Source organism: Hypanus sabinus, chromosome 9 (genome assembly GCF_030144855.1).
Source record: "Hypanus sabinus isolate sHypSab1 chromosome 9, sHypSab1.hap1, whole genome shotgun sequence".
Classification (NCBI taxonomy): domain Eukaryota; kingdom Metazoa; phylum Chordata; class Chondrichthyes; order Myliobatiformes; family Dasyatidae; genus Hypanus; species Hypanus sabinus.
In genome coordinates, this window is record NC_082714.1 from 96,706,001 (window position 1) to 96,720,511 (window position 14,511).

General features: G+C 48.2%; 1 protein-coding gene across 4 annotated transcripts in view; it reads right to left on the reverse strand.

Moving 5' to 3' along the window:
* LOC132399666 (threonine--tRNA ligase 1, cytoplasmic-like) overlaps positions 1 to 14,511 on the reverse strand; it is a 101,379-nt gene that overhangs the window by 60,496 nt on the left and 26,372 nt on the right. For all 4 annotated transcript variants that reach the window (XM_059980308.1, XM_059980306.1, XM_059980307.1 and 1 more), the window contains 4 exons: positions 6,926 to 7,004; positions 5,820 to 5,966; positions 2,823 to 2,921; positions 745 to 911 (listed from right to left, as the gene is read on the reverse strand). In XM_059980308.1, the coding sequence (XP_059836291.1) occupies positions 745 to 911; positions 2,823 to 2,921; positions 5,820 to 5,966; positions 6,926 to 7,004 (492 nt within the window). The remainder of the gene's footprint in view (positions 1 to 744; positions 912 to 2,822; positions 2,922 to 5,819; positions 5,967 to 6,925; positions 7,005 to 14,511) is intronic.

Here is a 14,511-nt window from a genome sequence, read left to right on the forward strand (position 1 = left end):
CGTTGCCAGAGTTGGGCGAGATGTATAGGTGGACTGTAGAGATCTCCGAAGGCTAGCGGTGTTTATTGGAACAGGCAAGGGAGATGATCAGAAATAAGTTCAAGAAGCTGGCAATAAAGTCCCAGTGGACCAAGACCAAAGCAGGTTTGTAAATGCAGGGAGAAGGGATGAACGAAAGACACACGGGGTGCCAGCTTGCCCTTTCTTCATTGGCAACTCACCCACATTAGTAATGAATAGACTAAAAGATCATTAGTATCACCGTTGGCTGCCTTTACGGGCTGTGAAAAAGGGCGCACTTAAGGCTCAAAAGAACCTTGCACTATGTCAGGGAATAATAAAGGATTTGACAGCTAAAGAACTAATTCCTCTTTAGTGCAATTAAAGATGGAACACAACAGCAGGAGCCAAAATTCGCCAGTAAACTCCCAGACTGATTAAACTGACACTGGGCAGATTATCAAACCCAGGGAGAACACATATCTTGTTTGAAAACATTCACTGTGACCTTTTGTGTCTCTGACAGGACAAACAAATTCTTGGCTGACATCACACCCACAAGATGGCTCTTACACAAGACCGTCACGCCCACATTACTGTACACGTCACTACTCAGGATAAAAGCTTGAAATCCTCATTCAGAAATTGAGAGAAAACAGGAGAGGCAGTGAGTAAGGACAGTAGAGAGAGGGTAACAAGGCACCAAGCCACAGTAACTGCCTTTACCACATCTGTTACACTCACCAGTGCCCGGGACAGTTCATAGGCTTCAGAGCGTATGTCTCATTCTCCAGCTTGAAGGAGAACATGTTCTCGCTGTAATGATCCCAATGGCCTGAGCGCTCCCACAGTCTTCTGTTGAACACATTGGGAGTCACCACCTCCACAAAGCCTCGCCTCCGATACTCCTTCTGAAACAGCAACAAGGTCAGACTCAGCAATACAGCCATCTAAAACACAAACAGAGTAAGGTGTCCCCGACACTGTCATACACTCCCAGAGAGCACGTATGAGATAGAGTGCAGCTCCCCTACACTGTCACACACTCCCAGAGAGGGTATGTGTGAGGTAGAGTGCAGCTCCCCTACACTGTCACTCACTCCCTGCGAGGGTATGTGTGAGGTAGAGTGCAGCTCCTCTACACTGTCACACACTCCCAGAGAGGGTATGTGTGAGGTAGAGTGCAGCTCCCCTACACTGTCACACACTCCCAGAGAGGGTATGTGTGAGGTAGAGTGCAGCTCCCCTACACTGTCACACACTCCCAGAGAGGGTATGTGTGAGGTAGAGTGCAGCTCCCCTACACTGTCACACACTCCCAGAGGGAGTATGTGTGAGATAGAGTGAAGTTCCCTCTACACTGTCACACACTCCCAGAGAGAGTATGTGTGAGGTAGAGTGCAGCTCCTCTACACTGTCACACACTCCCAGAGAGGGTATGTGTGAGGTAGAGTGCAGCTCCCCTACACTGTCACACACTCCCAGAGGGAGTATGTGTGAGATAGAGTGAAGTTCCCTCTACACTGTCACACACTCCCAGAGAGAGTATGTGTGAGGCAGAGTGCAGCTCCCCTACACTGTCACACACTCCCAGAGGGAGTATGTGTAAGATAGAGTGAAGTTCCCTCTGCACTGTCACACACTCCCAGAGAGGGTATGTGTGAGGCAGAGTGCAGCTCCCCTACACTGTCACACACTCCCAGAGAGGGTATGTGTGAGGTAGAGTGCAGCTCCCCTACACTGTCACACACTCCCAGAGAGGGTATGTGTGAGATAGAGTGAAGTTCCCTCTACACTGTCACACACTCCCAGAGGGAGTATGTGTGAGGTAGAGTGCAGCTCCCCTACACTGCCACACACTCCCAAAGAGAGTATGTGCAACGTTTAAAGAGTAAAATACCCTATGTCATCCCACCACACACTCCGAGAGATAGCTCATCTAAGTTATAAAGTACCGCAACACCACAATTGACACATTTCCAGGCAAGGATAACAAGTCAGGTATTGAGTAATGTCCCTACTGAAAAGTACATCAAGTCACACACATCGCTCCTCATAAGGTACAAGCAGAGACTGCTGGGGTTGAAGAGTATCAGAGAGACAGGACTGTTTTACTGGAGGTGTTATGTTGCCTTCAATGGGGTTACTTGAAAACAAAAAAAAACCCAAAACAATTGGGACTGTGAGGAAAAGAAAAAGCGAAAGGAATTACAGTATGCATAAAGTAAACCACACAGTAACAATATAGAAGTCAGGTACAGAGTGACACCCCTCCACACCGTCCCATCACTCACTCCTGGGGTCAGGTATAGAGTGAAGCTCCCTCCACACTGTCCCATCACACACTCCTGGGGTCAGACACAGAGTGAAGCTCCTTCCACACAGTCCCATCACACTCCCTGGGTCAGACACAGAGTGAAGCTCCCTCTACACCAGCGGTTTCCAAACTTTTTTATGCCACGGAACCTTACCGTTAACCAAGTGGTTCATGGACCTCAGGTTGGGAACCCCTGCTCCACACTGTCCCGGCACATTTTCCTGGTGTGAGACAGAGAAGAAGCTCCCCTCCACATCATCCCATCACAACTCCTGAGGTCAGACAGAGAGTGAAGCTGTCTCCATGCTACACTGTCACACACTCCCAATGCAGTGACTACCGGGTTAGATGCAGAGTAGAACACTCTCTACAGAGTGCTGGGCAGAGGAAGTAAACATGTAAGCTTTCTGTGGAGGAAGTGGATGAACGTTCTCGCCTCGTGGTGGACCCTGAGGCCCTGCTGTGTTCTGCGTTGGTGAACACTGAATTGTCAGACATACAGTACCTTGAGGAAGTCAGTGAGAGTGTTGTAGATGTGGGCTCCCTTGGGAAGAAAAAAACAGCTGCCAGGACTCAGCTCGTGGAAGAAAAACAATTCTTGCTCCTGTCAAGAAAACAGCACATTCAGCAACGGCTCAGATCAGCACAGCCCCCCAGAGCTCCGAACAGCTCAGCACACCGCAAGCTCTTACCCCCTTTAACCACAGATGTTAGCCAGTGTAATACACCCTACTCATTCTGCTTCCTTGTATACAATGCAGACCCAAGGAGAGATCATCATAAGTCAAAGGAACAGAATTAATCTGCTCCGATTTGATCATGGTTGAGTTATTACCCATCTCAATCCCATTCTCCTGCCTTCTCTGCAAAGCCTTTGACACCCTGACAACAAACTCATCATTTCCTTCATCCAAACCAATGGAAAAAGCTGCCAAACCTTACGGAACACAACTAGTCACCAGCCACCAACCAGAAAAAGCACCATTCATTCCCCTCTTTGCCTCCTGCCAGTCAATCCTACATGTTTCCTGTAATACCATGGGCTTTGTCAAGGCCTTCTGAAAATGCAAATGAACAACATCCACTGACTTTCCTTTATCCATTCTCCCTGTTATTTCCTCAAAGAATTCCAACAGGCAAGATTTCACCTGAAAGAAACCATGTTGACTTTGGCCTATCTCCAGATACAGATACCTCCAAGTACCCTGAAACTTCATCCTTCACAATTCACTCCAACATCTTCCCAACCACTGAAGTCAGGCTAACTAGCCAATAATTTCCGTTCTTCTGCCCACATCCCTTCTTAAAGAGTGGAGTGCCATTTGCAGTTTTCCAAACCTCCAGAACCATTCCAAATTTAACAGATTATTACTAATGTCTCCACAGATCTTTTCAGCTACTCTTTCAGAACCCTGGAGTGCAGTAGCCCATTACCCTGTAGAACACACTGAACCAGAGATATTACCCTGTAGAACACAGTGAAGCTGTGATATTACCCTGTAGAACACACTGAACCGGAGACATTACCCTGCAGAACACACTGAACCGGAGATATTACCCTGTAGAACACACTGACCCGGTGATATTACCCTGTAGAATACACCGAACCAGAGACATTACCATGTAGAACACACTGAACCGGAGACATTACCCTGCAGAACACACTGAACCGGAGACATTACCCTGTAAAACACACTGAACCAGAGATATTACCCTGTAGAACACACTGAACCGGAGATATTACCCTGTAGAACACAATGAACCAGAGATATTACCCTGTAGAACACACTGAAGCTGTGATATTACCCTGTAGAACAAATGACTTTCTTCCTTTGTGTAAACATGTATGTTTTAGTGAACTTCACACAGATATTTTCATTAATATTTTTCTGTTTTTAAGACTTTGCTGTATGGATATTAGTGACTGGCTGCACAAGTGGGAATGAAATTGAGACTCTAAATCGCACCTGCATATCCTGATTAAACTTTAGGCAAACACTGAAATTATTATAGAACCCTGCTTTCTTGATGTTGGGATGTTCCAAATCTCTGAACAGTGAAGGATATGCGTCAATATTTGGCTGCATTTGTTGAGGAAGATGTGATGGTCAGTTTGCTGCTAAACCAGGTAAACTGTAACAAACAGCAATCTGTGTACTACAGCAGCCCGATTTATGGAACTCCACCCTGCCAGAACTTACAATCACTTTCCAAATATTTATAACTGACAACAGAATTAGATCTTCAGGGAAATCATGCAAAGATGCAAGTGACAATTTATCAAGACAAAAACACATCTTTTTTGTTCAAGCTGCATTTTTTTAAACACCTGAGCAGGCTATCTAACTGTGCATCAGATATTACACATGATACAGCCCTCTTTTTGTGGTGTGCAACCCCACCCCAAAAATAAGAAGCTTGCCTATTATATAGACAATTTCATTGTGTTAAGGTAGAGCATTGTCCAGGATGTTGATAACACACCGACTGTAACACTTGTTAGCATCTAGGAGAATACTCTATCGTGATCTCCCCCCACCCCCACCCCGCAACACTACCATGGATAATGGACTCATTATCTCCCCCAGATATTACCATGGATAATACTTTCTCAAAATCCTCCCCCCCCACCATTATCATGGATAATGCTATCTCACAATCTCCCCCCCGACGTTACCATGGATAATGCTCTCTCACAATCTCCCCCACCAACATTCCCATGGAATATGGTCTCTCACAATCTCCCCCCAACGTTACCATGGATAATGCTCTCTCACAATCTCCCCCCGACATTCCCATGGATAATGCACTCTCACAATCTCCCCCCAACGTTACCATGGATAATGGTCTCTCACAATCTCTCCCCCCCACCGACATTCCCATGGATAATGGTCTCTCACAATCTCCCCCTCTGACGTTACCATGAATAATACTTTTTCAAAATCTTTCCCCTCCCCCTTACGTTACCATGGATAATGCTGTCTCACAATGTCACCATACACTTGGACCCTTCATCTGTTGGGGCTGTCTATTCTAACCTAGTGTGATTCCTCAAACCCTGTATAAAAGTGTTATGTTTTGCAACTCCAAAACATGTAAAATAATTGAAAGGAAGGGAAGTGAGCCAGGATGCAGGTCCAACTTTGTTTTTACATTAAGTGAGGCACCCACGTATGACATGGTGGCACAACGATGTCATTCATGTTCTGTTATATAGATGCCGTTATGAATTATTTAACCAAAGAATGCCTAACCAATGAATATCTTTACAATACAACTCAAATACTACTGAAATATTAAATCTGCAACAAAAACCACAGTCCTTACTTCAGTCATCATATCTTGTAAAAAAGTTACCGACTCCTCACCTGCTCACACCATTCTGAATAACAATCAGTCCCTCGGCCTCAGCCAGTTGCATAACGTGCATACGGTTCAGTGCTGTTGCTCTGTGGGACATGGTTAAATACTCTCCACCACATTGATTACAGTGTCTCCCTACCTTTCCAATTTTCCGATGATCCCGATTCCTTGCTTCTTCCTGCAACTGATCCCATTCGATCAGAGCTTTGTTTTCCGGGAAGGATATGCCATGGATCCTGTGCAGAGGCTCCATGTTGGGTTTCCCATCCCAATGCACAGCCCCACTCTGTGGTAACAGCAGAGCAGAAACATGGACAGACCAATCAACAGGAGATATCAGTAAACACCCTCATTGTGCTTCTGCTCCAGTCAAGTGCTCATCTCCTCATCTTTTCTCCAAACCCCCACTACAACCACAACTCACTGATCGCCATCATACTCCTGTTCCTGATGGCTTTTCCAAACTAACCTTGGCCTCACCTCCCCTCAGAGTTTACTCCCCAGCACCCACATCCACCCCTCTAGGGAGAGAGGGTGACCAGGAGACTCTGACTGAACCAACCAGTGACCAAGGAGCCACAGGTTTGGCTCTCCTCTCCCCAGTTGGGAGAATCCTCGCTGTATGGCTCAGCTCCTCTCCAACAGGTATCAGCTCTGGCCCATAGAGATAACACCTGCTGAGCTGCAGGTGGGGGAAGAGATCCTCAATTCGCCCTCTACCTTGTCAGTAAGAGACACCCCATGATGTCAGCAGAGGATAAGGTTCACCTACATCATTCCATCACAGTCTCCTGGGGTCAGACACAGGATGAAAATCCCTGTACACTGTCCCATCACAAATTCCCAGGGTCAGAGATAATTAATCTCCCTTCACAACGTCCCATCACACACTCCCGGAATCAGACACAGAATAAAGCTCCCACACTGTCTCATCACACACCCCCAGGGTCAGACACAAAGTGAAGCTCCCTCTACACTGTCCCATCACACACTCCCGTGATAAGACCCAGATTGAATCTCCCTCTGCAATGTGCCACCCCATACTCCTGGAGCCAGACTCAAGAGTGAAGCTCCCCCTGCACCATCCCGGGGTCAGACACAGCCTGAAGCTCCTCTACACTGTCCCACTGGACATTCCTTCATTCTACGTTGCCCCATCAGACACTACTGGGATCAGATTGAGTGTGAAGCTCCCTGTGCCTTGTTGATCAGGCTGTAGTGGACTAACAGTACAGGGAATGGTACCTTCTCAATACGGAAAGCTTTGATCTGGCCGGTGTGCCTTATGTGTGGTCCTCGACACAAATCAACCAGCGACCCACACCTGAAACAAAACGAATGAGAACAACTTTAATACACTCTCGGTGACGATGCTCCTCGAGACCCACCCAGTAACACCACCCGCAGAGCAGGGCTGTGATGGACCTCCTTGCCAGCAGAAGTGCACATTTCCAGCAGCACTCAGGAAGCTCAGGGACATCTGGGAAAGGTGAAAAGTAACACCTCTCCAACACCGGACCCCTTGCCTATCGTTGCCACTGAATTTCAGCTGCTGCGTGCCCGGGCACCACTGGTAATACCTTCAACACGTGCTGCACTTCAAAGGGCCAGGGCCACATGTGCAGAACTCTCTGCCTGAAGGATTGTCTAACAACACACACACATACACACACAAATATTACTCAGTACAATGCACACAATTTTACCCTGTATAACACACACACACACACACACATATTACCATGTACAACACAGTACTTCTGTATGTAACACACACGTACAAACATCCCACCCTAAATGCACATTTCAGTTGCTCCAATGTCTCTGAAAATTCAGCCCTCTTGAAAAGCGCAATGACAAAGTCATACTGCATGGAAAGAGGCCCTTCAGCCCACCCAGTTCATGGTGACTCAGACGCCCATGTAAGCCGGTCCCATTTTGCCTATCTTGGTCTATAATCCCCAAAGATTAATTTAATAGAACATAGAACACTGACAGCATAGAGGACTGAGTGTGTGGGGGAAATCTGACATGAAAACCAGGAAGTCCAAGTGGGATAAACTTGATCTGGTGTCACTTCTACCACAGCTGTGTGATACTAATGCACACTGAAACAAACTGTGATCACAGAAAAATAGGAGCAAAGCAACAATGTGGTTATGCTGCTGGCCTGTGTCCCTGTGATCCAGATGTCTCATCTATTGATCTGAACACTGCAGATTCAGGCACACCAGCTGAGGAATTTAATCTAGTTGATTAAATAAACATGCATTTTAGCAAGGACGTTAGTGAGCACACAAGTGCTGGGTTATTACAGAAACTGGTTCAGTCTGAGTTCCTCAGGGACGGAAATAACACCGAGCCTGGCCTGCATTTGACTCCTGACCCAATAATGTGGTCGGCCTTTAACTACTTCCTGAAGTAGTCCAACAATCCGTCAGTTATCTCAGGGAGTGGAAAGCAAACACCAGTCTGGCCAGCAGTCTCCACATCCTGGGAATGAAAGAGAGGGGAGAGGGGGAGGGAGGGGGAGAGAATAGGCACATGCCCCTCAAGCCTGCATCACCATTCGAGAGACACATCTAATTGCCCAAAGCAATGGGAGTTCTTTGGTATTATTGATTACAGAATTGCCTCTATCAATCCATCCAAGCCTGGAATCTGTGGCTGTGATTGCACAGCTCCCTGTGGATGAGAATTCCAAACATGCTCAACATTCCAGCTGAAAAATTCCTCCTTGCCTCAGGCCCAACTGGGCAGCCTCTTACCGGAGACTCTGGCCCTGGATCCAGACTCTGCAGCCAAGGGAAATATCCTCTCCCACCTCTTCGTTCAAGCAATTCGATGCATTACAATGAAATCACTTTCCCTGGGCTTACTCCACAGAGAACAATCCTCTCAACTCAGAAATTACCCAGTGATGAGCTCACCCGATGAGATGATTTTTGCTTCTGTCGTGGGGCGGAGGAGGGCAGATGATATTTCCACCTCGACACAGAGTAGCGTGTGCAGCTGAGAAGGTGCAGTTCCATACACAAAATGCTCAATTCCTCCAGAATTTTGTGTGTGCTGCTCATATTTCTAGCATCTGCAAATTTTCTCTTGTAGGTGCAGTTCCACTCTCCATTCCAGGGTCAGAAATTTAGCTGCCAATACAGCTCACTGGGACCCCATGGTGGCAGCAACCTGAACCTGCACTACACTGTCCAAGGGCAGAGTCAGTCACAGAGCACAGAAAGAGGTTCTTTGGCCCAACTCATCCGTGCTGACCAAGGTTCTGTTCCCCCTCTCCCTACTTGCCCTACTCCATACTCTACAGGGTAAAATCTCCGGTTCGGTGTGTTCTACGGGGTAATATCTCCGGGTCAGTGTGTTCTACAGGGTAATGTCTCCGGTTCAGTGTGTTCTACAGGGTAATGTCTCCGGTTCAGTGTGTTCTACATGGTAATGTCTCCGGTTCACTGTGTTCTACAGGGTAATGTCTCCGGTTCACTGTGTTCTACAGGGTAATATCACCGGGTCAGTGTGTTCTACAGGGTAATATCACCGGGTCAGTGTATTCTACAGGGTAATGTCTCCGGTTCAGTGTGTTCTACAGGGTAATGTCTCCGGTTCAGTGTGTTCTACATGGTAATGTCTCTGGTTCAGTGTGTTCTACAGGGTAATATCTCCGGGTCAGTGTGTTCTACAGGGTAATATCACCGGGTCAGTGTGTTCTACAGGGTAATATCACCGGGTCAGTGTATTCTACAGGGTAATGTCTCCGGTTCGGTGTGTTCTACAGGGTAATGTCTCCGGTTCGGTGTGTTCTACAGGGTAATGTCTCCGGTTCAGTGTGTTCTACAGGGTAATATCTCCGGTTCAGTGTGTTCTACAGGGTAATGTCTCCGGTTCAGTGTGTTCTACAGGGTAATATCTCCGGTTCAGTGTGTTCTACAGGGTAATATCTCCGGGTCAGTGTATTCTACAGGGTAATGTCTCCGGTTCAGTGTGTTCTACAGGGTAATATCACCGGGTCAGTGTGTTCTGCAGGGTAATATCACCGGGTCAGTGTGTTCTACAGGGTAATGTCTCCGGTTCAGTGTGTTCTACAGGGTAATATCACCGGGTCAGTGTATTCTACAGGGTAATGTCTCCGGTTCAGTGTGTTCTACAGGGTAATGTCTCCGGTTCAGTGTGTTCTACAGGGTAATATCACCGGGTCAGTGTATTCTACAGGGTAATGTCTCCGGTTCAGTGTGTTCTACAGGGTAATGTCTCCGGTTCAGTGTGTTCTACAGGGTAATATCACCGGTTCAGTGTGTTCTACAGGGTAATATCACCGGTTCAGTGTGTTCTACAGGGTAATGTCTCCGGTTCGGTGTGTTCTACAGGGTAATGTCTCCGGTTCGGTGTGTTCTACAGGGTAATGTCTCCGGTTCAGTGTGTTCTACAGGGTAATGTCTCTGGTTCAGTGTGTTCTACAGGGTAATATCTCCGGTTCAGTGTGTTCTACAGGGTAATGTCTCCGGTTCAGTGTGTTCTACAGGGTAATATCTCCGGTTCAGTGTGTTCTACAGGGTAATGTCTCCGGTTCAGTGTGTTCTACAGGGTAATATCTCCGGTTCAGTGTGTTCTACAGGGTAATATCTCTGGTTCAGTGTGTTCTACAGGGTAATATCTCCGGTTCAGTGTGTTCTACAGGGTAATGTCTCCGGTTCAGTGTGTTCTACAGGGTAATGTCTCCGGTTCGGTGTGTTCTACAGGGTAATGTCTCCGGTTCGGTGTATTCTACAGGGTAATGTCTCTGGTTCAGTGTGTTCTACAGGGTAATGTCTCTGGTTCAGTGTGTTCTACATGGTAATGTCTCTGGTTCGGTGTATTCTACAGGGTAATGTCTCCGGTTCAGTGTGTTCTACAGGGTAATGTCTCCGGTTCAGTGTATTCTACAGGGTAATGTCTCCGGTTCAGTGTGTTCTACAGGGTAATGTCTCCGGTTCAGTGTATTCTACAGGGTAATGTCTCCGGTTCAGTGTGTTCTACAGGGTAATGTCTCCGGTTCAGTGTGTTCTACAGGGTAATGTCTCCGGTTCGGTGTGTTCTACAGGGTAATGTCTCCGGTTCGGTGTGTTCTACAGGGTAATGTCTCCGGTTCGGTGTGTTCTACAGGGTAATGTCTCCGGTTCAGTGTGTTCTACAGGGTAATATCTCCGGTTCAGTGTGTTCTACAGGGTAATGTCTCCGGTTCAGTGTATTCTACAGGGTAATATCTCCGGTTCAGTGTGTTCTACAGGGTAATGTCTCCGGTTCAGTGTGTTCTACAGGGTAATGTCTCCGGTTCGGTGTATTCTACAGGGTAATATCTCTGGTTCAGTGTGTTCTACAGGGTAATGTCTCCGGTTCGGTGTGTTCTACAGGGTAATGTCTCCGGTTCGGTGTGTTCTACATGGTAATATCTCTGGTTCAGTGTGTTCTACAGGGTAATGTCTCCGGTTCAGTGTGTTCTACAGGGTAATGTCTCCGGTTCAGTGTGTTCTACATGGTAATGTCTCCGGTTCGGTGTGTTCTACAGGGTAATGTCTCCGGTTCAGTGTATTCTACAGGGTAATGTCTCCGGTTCGGTGTGTTCTACAGGGTAATGTCTCCGGTTCGGTGTGTTCTACAGGGTAATATCTCCGGGTCGGTGTGTTCTACAGGGTAATGTCTCCGGGTCGGTGTGTTCTACAGGGTAATATCTCCGGGTCGGTGTGTTCTACAGGGTAATGTCTCCGGTTCAGTGTATTCTACAGGGTAATGTCTCCGGTTCGGTGTGTTCTACAGGGTAATATCTCCGGTTCAGTGTGTTCTACAGGGTAATGTCTCCGGTTCGGTGTGTTCTACAGGGTAATGTCTCCGGTTCGGTGTGTTCTACAGGGTAATGTCTCCGGTTCAGTGTATTCTACAGGGTAATGTCTCCGGTTCGGTGTATTCTACAGGGTAATATCTCCGGTTCAGTGTATTCTACAGGGTAATATCTCTGGTTCAGTGTGTTCTACAGGGTAATGTCTCCGGTTCAGTGTATTCTACAGGGTAATATCTCCGGTTCAGTGTGTTCTACAGGGTAATATCTCCGGTTCAGTGTGTTCTACAGGGTAATGTCTCCGGTTCAGTGTGTTCTACAGGGTAATATCTCCGGTTCAGTGTGTTCTACAGGGTAATATCTCCGGTTCAGTGTATTCTACAGGGTAATGTCTCCGGTTCGGTGTGTTCTACAGGGTAATGTCTCCGGTTCGGTGTGTTCTACAGGGTAATATCTCCAGTTAAGTGTGCTCCAGTTAGAGTAGACAGATCTTTTTCCCAGGGTTGAAATGTCTAATATCAAAGGAGATATGAGGGACAAGATTTTTTTGTTATTTTTTTACACACAAACAATGTGGCTGCCTGAAATGCGCAGCCTGGGGTGCTTTTAAGAGACATTTACACAGGCACATGCGGAGCTAAAGATGGTGTGGCACTCGATAATCGAATCACCAATTAAGTTGGAGAACTTGAAGCAAAAAGCAACACATCAGACGGACTGTAACATCAAAATAATGACCATTGTCTTCCCTGTCACTGCGGAAGGAGCGATATCAGTGTACAATATCCTGTGTATGTTACTCAAAATGGCTTCTTTGGTTTGTTAAGAGTAGGAATGCTTCTTTGTCTGATAAGTGTTTCTCTGGCAGTTGTTTAGCTTTAGACTTGCTGATATGGGAATTGTATTCATTTGTTAACCAATGGGGAATATTATTTTGTCTGGTGAGGTTGGGAGCGGGAGTTTTCACTGTTTTTTCAGGGAAGTCGGGAAGAAGACGCCAAGTTAAGGTGGACGTGTGCTGCACTGCTCAGTCGACCACCGGGGGTGGACCCAGGTGCGAGGACATGGAGGTCGGAGGAAAGTGACGAGGGGTCGAATGGTTCGATGGCTGAGCTCCAACGATGTGCACTAAACTGACTGAACTGATAAGTTGGCGCCTTTTGCTTTTTCTTTTCTTTCATATACACTGTATTGCCTAGTACTCTTTTAGTTTTAGTAAAATCTTTAAAGTGTATTTCATAACGGTATCTGGTGTGAGTTTGATACTGTGTGTGCGTGCGCGGCATAAACTTGATTCCCACAGCACCTGCGTGTACGGGAGGTGGGGGTGGTGTGTGGCTGGATCTCCTTTTCCCCTAGACATATACCAGCCTGTTGGGTAAGGGTTACATTTGTAGGTGCTCGTCCGGGATTGGATTGTCAGGGGCTGTGGAATCGTGCAGGCAGCAGTGCGGAGATGGACAGAGATAAGATTGTTAGCTGGTGCAAGTTGGAAGATGTACCGGTGCAGTATGCCTGTGTAGTGAGCGGAGTGGATTTTCGAGTTTCGGGAGATGTGTTAGTGCGGGGGTTAAGACTGGTAAAAGATATTGGGCAGGCAGAATTGGTAGCTGGATGGTGTGGTAAAGAGGTGGAGTCTAGCTGGGTGTTGGTTCGTATGAGTGCTGACGTCATGACGTTGGAACTGCCGGCGACAGTCACTGTTCCGGGGGAGACGGGGCCGTGGGGACTCCACACTCTCTCCGAGGATGAGGATGAGGAGACACCGGAGGAGCTAGAGCTAGAGGTGGCCCCTGGAGAGGTGCCCGTCGCTAGTAAAGGGAGGTCAGAGGGGGAAGGCGTGACTAGGCCCCGCCCCCCAGGTAGGGGGGAAGCCTCGGAATTGGCAGCCGCACTTAACTCCCTGGTGGGGGTGGCCAAGAGGCCACGGCTGAAGCTGGGGATGTTCTCCGGAGCCAAGCCTACCCCGGATGGAGAGGTGGACTATGAGACCTGGATCGAGCATACGTTTTTGATGTTAGAGGAGTGGCCAGGCTCGGAGGAGGAGAAGAGGCAGCGATTGATGGGAAGTTTGAAGGGTTCGGCAGCCAAAACAGTCCGGGAGTTGAAAGCTGAAAAGCCTGGGGCCTCAGTGGAGGAATACATAGAAGTTTTGGAGGGAGCGTAGGGGTTGTCAGGGGAACCTTGGCTGCTTTTAGCAGAGTTTCAACGCCTGGAACAAGGGAGAGGGGAAAAGCTCTCCGAGTACATATTTCGGATGGAGGGGATGCTTACAGGGTTGCGGCACCAGGGGGTAGAGAAGGCGCCTGATGTGGCTAGCGTGAGGATGAGTCAGATATTCAGTGGCTCTCTGGAGGAGGACAAGGTGGCATGGACTATCCGGCAGGCTTATAGGAAAGGCCCCCCTCCATCGTTCGGGCAACTGATTAGAGAGGTACGGGAGGAAGAGAGAGCGTTGGGGCGGAAAAGGGGTTCGGGCCTCTGGGAGTGATCCTCAGCGATACAGGAAGTGGTGGCTGGGTGGAGGACTGACAACCCCCAGGGAAGTAGGGACCCCCCTCCGGAGAGGAAGGACAGGGGAGGTACCCACTCCCGGGGGCGGCCAGTGCAGTGGGTTGGGAGCGGGAGCCGTTCTGGGAGAGGAGGGGCGGTGGGCAGCGTGTGAAAGCCTGTGGGAAAGAGGGGCATTTCAGGCGGGACTGTGGGCAGCCAAGGGTGTGCTATAGCTGTGGAGAGGAGGGACACTTTAGGTGGGACTGTGAGAGACAAGGAGTCCCGCGGAGGGTAAGCCCACCCTGCGACTAAGAAGGGAGAGGTATCGGGAAACTTAGGAGAAGCTCAGTGAGGTAACGGACTGGAGCCTCTGGAGGAACACGTTCCCAGAGATCAGCCAGGGGACCACCGGGTGCCCACACCTCCATTCCGAATGGGCTGGTAGGACCCTGTGCTAGTGTGTGTCTAGGGAGTTTACGCAAAAGCCGTTCTTGATAGGGGATCGCAGGTGACCTTATTG